Genomic DNA, 6000 nt, shown 5'->3' on the forward strand with positions numbered 1-6000 from the left:
CCACGTATCTTCTCTTCCAAAGTTCCTCTCGTAATCAACCGATAGACATTGACGACCCTCTTCTGTCCAATGCGATGCGCACGGTCCATGGCCTGGATATCCTTTTGGACGGAAATGTATGTGCATATGTGAATAATGACTAGGAGTAGAAGACGACGACTTTCAGAATTCAAGTTCTTCGACCTCCATCCCACACCCCACGCATGTCTTTATCCCGATGCCTGTCTCAGGATTCTCAACAAGTCTCCCCCATTCATGCACATGTTTGCTGCTGCCAAGATCGTCACCAAAATGACCACCTGTCCCTTCTCCTGATGCAGCCTGGCGGCTTCGTCGGTATGCCTCAACTCGAGTTCGCTTCTTCAAATCATGAAGTTTGGTCTTAAATTTAGCTTCTCTCTGTCTTCTTTTTGTAGCCTCCCGCCTCTCAAATTCAGCATCTAGAGCTTCAGGTGACCCCCATTTCTTTGGTGAAAACGCGTACTCCTCGACCTGGAATCGAACGTAGAGCATCATGTTATTCCAGGTTGCTTTATGAGGGTTTGGTTTCTCAAGATGAGGTAGAAGCTCTTCATCATTCAGTTCAGCTGGTGAATTTGAAAAGTGTAGAGAAAGGAGCTCGGTTAGTAGATGCGCCTCAGACGAACACTTCAACAAAAAAAAAAAAAAAAAAAAAAAAAAAAAAAAAAAAAAAACAGCACAAGCAAAACCAATATAAAGAATACAAACAAAAATAAAGTTTCAAACTGCTTACAGCCTGTCAATAGATAATCTTCCTTTGCTTCTGTCTTGGTGAGGAGGCTATATTTCTCAGGGAACTTCTCTTTGCAAGAATTGCAGACAGCACATTTCAGTATTTCTTCCCATTTCCAGTCAATCTCCTTGCTGCCGCATTCTCGACATGACTTCTGTTCCTTATCAAGGACACTCAGCCCGGGCTCGAACGGCCCTGCCTTCTCCCGGCGTAAGGATTGTAGAAGTTGATGTCGCTCCCACTCTTTTAATGTCATGTGAGCGGGTTTTTCGTCTTTCTCACCGGTTTGCAAAGCCTTGTTATGCGGATCATCTTCCACTGTTAAAAACCCTCCTTTAGTATCAGTCATCTTGCTCAGGTCGTACTCCACATATTTTGTGAAGTTACGCGCCGGGAGGATCTCATCAAGAGGTCTTTCTTTGGGTTTATTTGACCGTGCATCGCGAGAGCTCGAAGGAGATTTGAAAGGAGAAATTGCTGAATATGGTCGCTTTTGTCCTGCAGAAACAGAACCTCCAGATAATGAAACAGTTCGCACTTCAGAATCATGCTGCTCTCGAAGTGCTTTCGCTTTCATTCGATTTATCTCCTATATCACATGTAAGTATGCGCAAAACGTTTTACATGGAATGCAAACAGACCTACAATTTTGCGAAGCTGCTCTGGAGTCAAAGGTGATTTGGGCTTGGATGACGCAGAGTTGACTGGCGGCGGAGTTACAGCGCGCTGTTGAGATTCCATTCTTGCTGCGCCAGGTTATTTATGCTAGATATTGACTATTTAATCCTGTGGTTTGCACGAAGGTATCTTATTCAAGATCGAATCAACATTTTGAAGAAGATCAAAAACTGTGTGTATGAAGATGTGAAGATGTGAGAGATAGCTGATATTTTGACAGCTACTAACCAGTTTAACAACTTTAACTGCCAGCTTACATCATCATGTCAATCTCCCAATCATTTTCTCCGCCATTCAAACCAGCTACATAAATACTATCTGCGCTATCCGTACTCACCATCCGTGTCTTATTCCCTTCCCTTTTCTGGTCTTCTTTCAGTTTGTGAACGTCTGTGCGACGACTGCAATGTTCCATGCTTTAGGAGCGATCATGTATGGCTGACTCTGAACTCAACATTCAGTCGCGGTGCTCGAAGTAGCAACCTGGGAACTCCAGCTGCTATCCGCCCTCCGCCCTCCGCGTCAACGAGGTTGGAAACGAATGCGGTTAACTGCTCTCGCTGATAGTTATTCCCAGTTTAATTAATCTATACTATACATGAACATGCATACAAAGAGTAAATTACCAGTTCCCTCACTCAGCCTACGTTAGGAAGTCCTTGGTTCCGGACCATTGTCTGTCTGTCCTACCTGAGCAAGCCACCGCGCAATCGGGTTCAAAAAAAATTACCTCTCCAGGCCATCTGCCTCCCATGGATGCATCAGGCGATTTGGACTTTGAATATGAATATGATGATTCCGCGACTGAGGTGCGTAAATCTCAAACTCTATACCTGCTCGAAGAAAGTTTTTCATATTGAAGCAACTCGGGACTGTAAATCTACTCAAGATTCAAAAGACCCCGCTAATAGTCGCGACCACAAGACTTTCTACCTCAACCTGGACCTAACATCCTCCAATGGCCTCATTCGAGCCCCACGGAAACGAAACACATCTTTTCCCGCCACATCTCATGACACGTCCACTGCGGAATCATCCCAACCCCCACCCGCAACCCCGCTCGACTCCCCGCACTCCCCAAACTTAAATGCCAACGAGAATGATCAGCAGCCAGCCAATGCCAGCACAGACCCAGATCTAGAGACCCTGCGGCATCAAGACCAGATCCAGATCATGGACTTGCATTCCGACAACCCGATAATCTCCTATCGGAACCAAATCTTCTCCTGCTCATGGGTCGACCTCGTCGGAACAGAGATGACCTTCTCCATGCCCGAAGAACACTCCACGCTCCCCCGCCTCCGACATCATCAAGAGTATGACCTGATCTCCGCCAATCGTGTCAAAATCTTAGGCCAAAAGGCAAATCTGATTTCCGGGTCCTCTACAACGCCCAAACAAAGTAGTGACACCCAAGGCTCAGCAGCCACATCCACACCCACAGCAACAGCAGGAGATGCATCTACCCCACCACCACCCCAAACAACAACAGCCTCAACAAACCAAGCTCGCTTTCTTGAGCGCCTCATGAACGCCAAACGCGCCAAGGGCGAAACAGACGTCGTCCGCACAACCTTCTCCCAGAAACGCAACCAGAACTTCGAGGCGAAGTTGCAGGGCTGGGCACAGACGGGGAAACAGATGGCTGAATTGGAGGTGCTTAACCGCCGCGTGCTGCAGGGGGATGCGAATGCGCTCAGGGCGCTGGAGGAGATTTATGCACGTGTAGAGGCGCCTCCGGGACAACCCGGGCAAGGGCGGCAAACGGGGCAAGTAAAGCGTGGGGGATCTTCGAAGGCCGAAAAGGGTGGTGGTGGTTGAGTTGACCTGATTGTTTTTGGGAGTGATTCAAATGGCGATTGATGGGGACCTTCGGGGGATATAGGGCTTCCCGGTTTCATATCTAGCATCAGGGGGCAGGATATGCGATGGAGTATTGGCTTTTATAATTGGTAAAAGGGATTAAGAGGGAAACTGGATGTTGGAGGGACGTCAGGCTATGTCCCCATACTTCCCCACACCCTGGGCATATGTAGATGCCGAACGTAAAAATTCGCCACGCTGTTTATGTACCCCGTCCATGGGGACATATATGTACGATACAGTACACGGGGCTCTTGATACACAGCAGACGATGGACACAGGCGAACCCTCCGCCCGCGCTAAGAAATGTAATACAGAGGAACTCAAGGGCAACCTCTCACTCTCCAACGACGGGCTGACAAAGTCGAACACGGGTGGGAAATATGTATCCCAATTGGTAGGAAAATTCGATTAATGAGGCGGTATATACTGTAAGTAGATACAGATATATGGATTTTAGGACCCGGAAATGTAAAACGAGAGCGGGACAACAAATAATAACAGGGAGGAAAACTACAACCAAACGCATCTCCCGACGAGCGGGGCAAGGAGAAAAGAGGGGAAAAAGAGAAAGCAGGTTGAATCGAAAATCAGTAATCAAAATATCCGAAGGACGAAAATAAAGAGAAAAAAAAATTGCAATGCAGAGACGCCAAGGGATATCCGAACCAGTCCTATCTATTGAAAATCTATCCATGCGCACACTCTCGGTCCACAGCACGTGACGAATGTATATATCCGTACGCATGTGGATGATCGTGTGAATCAACATCAAAATGTGCCTTTTTAATCAAACGAAGGAAATAATCGAGCGAGCGGGAGAGAGAGAGAGAGAGAGAGAGATTAAAGGGTGAAAGTGGGAAAAGAACCAAAAGAGGAAAAGAAAAGAGAAAAGAAAAGAAAGAAAAAGGAACAAGGATGCAGAACTTCACGAAAGGAAAATAATGTGTATGATTGATAACCCTCCCCCCGCCTGTGGGGCCCTTCGTATTCCCCACATTTATTTTTTCGACCCAAATTTCTCACGATTTCGCCCACCCCACCGGTGATGGCGGCGGTGGAGGCGGCTGATCGAATGCATCCTCCATGTAGGAGTACGAGACGTACTTTGGCAGTTGAGACGACGACGCTTGCATGGCGCGGGAGATTTCTTGGGAGAAGGTTGCTGCTGAGAAAGTGGCGGTGGGGTCGTTAACGAGGTCGGACTTGGGCTTTGTGGGGATTGGGGAGAGGATGTGTTGGTAGGGTTGTTCTGATATGGTGGAGGTCATGTTGGCGTTTCGGTTGGTTGAAAGAGGTGGTTGAGTGTGGAGGACGTGAGATGGAGGACTCTTTTATAGATATTTTATTGTCGAGGTATATGATATTGATATACCTTTGTATGACTTGTCTTTTTGGTGTTTGGATTGTTAAATTCTCGTTCAACGGAAGCTTTGCCTTCGTCCTGTTGTAAGGTTTTGATTAGGACGGGTATCGAGGGTGTCTGTGTATTACGTCCAGCGAGAGGGTGGGATCTGATGGTCGAAAAAGTCTAGGATACGAGTCATTAGCAAGGATGAATGAGGAGAATGCTTCTATATTTCCCATTCCCCATTGCACGTGTATGTAGATATTCGAATCCCTCGCCACAGGGCACCACCATTCTATTATTTTCGCTCCAACCAGATGAAGGCATGGCCCATGATGGCGAGCCGAGGTCCCGTCGGAGGCCGAAAAGAATAGGGCCAAGAATGAATGAAACGAAAACGAAAACGAAAACGACAGAGGAGAGATGAGAAGTGTGAGTCACTACTTACTGTGTCTCTTCTGGGCTGGCTCCGAAGGTTTGTTCTTTTGGTGATTATGGTATTATGATTAAGAGAGGATAGTTAGGTATTTTTGCCTGTGCTCCGTTGTTCAGGAGAGCAAGAAGTATGAGAGAGTGGTGGTTGTGTAGCAGTGCGATCAATGATAAAATACAGCCTAAGGAAGGTAACCGCTTTCTTTTTAAAGAGATAGATTATTTGGTCATTCAAGGCAGAAAAGGAGGGGAAATGAAGAGGAAGAGAGAGGAGAAATCCAAATAGCAGCGGAATCCCACACATATTTAAATATCTCGCCAGATGGTTACAGCTGAGATAAAAAAAATAAAAATAAAAATAAAAATAAAAAAGCCGGGGTAGAACAGTCACCTCAATCACCCAACCAGCTAAACTAGTGCTTCAAGTATGGTATTGTATAGGTCGCTTCAGGTTAGAGGTACGGCAAAACAAACAAGTCTCCGTCTGGCTAACACCCCAGAGCTACTACCATCGACCGGTGGTACCGGGTACTTGTAACCTCCAAGCCAACGAATCCACCTGTTCCGCAGTTCCGTTAGTTACCCTCCAGTGGGGGAGAGGGAGGCCGGAGGAGGCGGGGGGGGAAGAGTGGTGGTGGAGGGCAACTAGGCGGGAAATGGAAAGTTCAGTTATGTTAGGGAGCTCTTTGCAGCTTAGTGCTGAGGTACTTTTCGTGTAGCGGGCTGCAAGATCAGTTCTGGGCTTGGGCTTGGGGGGCAGAGGGCGGGCTGTGGCCTCCCAGGTGCAGGCATGATTGATACTGGAGATGATGCCGTTGATTCGAAGCCGATTGTGCAAGATAACTGGCTGTTGGCTGTCCTCCAAAGGTTTCACAAGGTTCCTTGCTTCGAATATCCGGGGAAGCAGGAACACAGACACTGGCTG

General features: G+C 47.3%; 4 protein-coding genes across 4 annotated transcripts; 2 read left to right on the forward strand and 2 right to left on the reverse strand.

Moving 5' to 3' along the window:
• Positions 1-162: 162 nt before the first annotated feature.
• PADG_03820 (DNA repair protein) lies at positions 163-1495 on the reverse strand (the record flags this gene model as incomplete). Its single annotated transcript, XM_010761311.1, has 3 exons — positions 163-587; positions 755-1343; positions 1400-1495. 3 exons carry the CDS (start codon positions 1493-1495, stop codon positions 163-165), a joined length of 1110 nt encoding a protein of 369 aa, XP_010759613.1.
• A 689-nt stretch (positions 1496-2184) lies between these two features.
• PADG_03821 (uncharacterized protein) lies at positions 2185-3253 on the forward strand (the record flags this gene model as incomplete). Its single annotated transcript, XM_010761312.1, has 2 exons — positions 2185-2241; positions 2357-3253. 2 exons carry the CDS (start codon positions 2185-2187, stop codon positions 3251-3253), a joined length of 954 nt encoding a protein of 317 aa, XP_010759614.1.
• A 157-nt stretch (positions 3254-3410) lies between these two features.
• Positions 3411-3710, forward strand: PADG_11666 (uncharacterized protein; the record flags this gene model as incomplete). The annotated part of the gene is made up of 1 exon (XM_010761594.1): positions 3411-3710. The coding sequence occupies one exon, from the start codon at positions 3411-3413 to the stop codon at positions 3708-3710; it is 300 nt and encodes a 99-aa protein (XP_010759896.1).
• Positions 3711-4317: 607 nt separating this feature from the next.
• On the reverse strand, positions 4318-4566 carry PADG_03822 (uncharacterized protein; the record flags this gene model as incomplete). Its single annotated transcript, XM_010760894.1, has 1 exon — positions 4318-4566. One exon carries the CDS (start codon positions 4564-4566, stop codon positions 4318-4320), a length of 249 nt encoding a protein of 82 aa, XP_010759196.1.
• Positions 4567-6000: the final 1434 nt, after the last annotated feature.

Source organism: Paracoccidioides brasiliensis (genome assembly GCF_000150735.1).
Source record: "Paracoccidioides brasiliensis Pb18 unplaced genomic scaffold supercont2.4, whole genome shotgun sequence".
Taxonomy (NCBI): domain Eukaryota; kingdom Fungi; phylum Ascomycota; class Eurotiomycetes; order Onygenales; family Ajellomycetaceae; genus Paracoccidioides; species Paracoccidioides brasiliensis.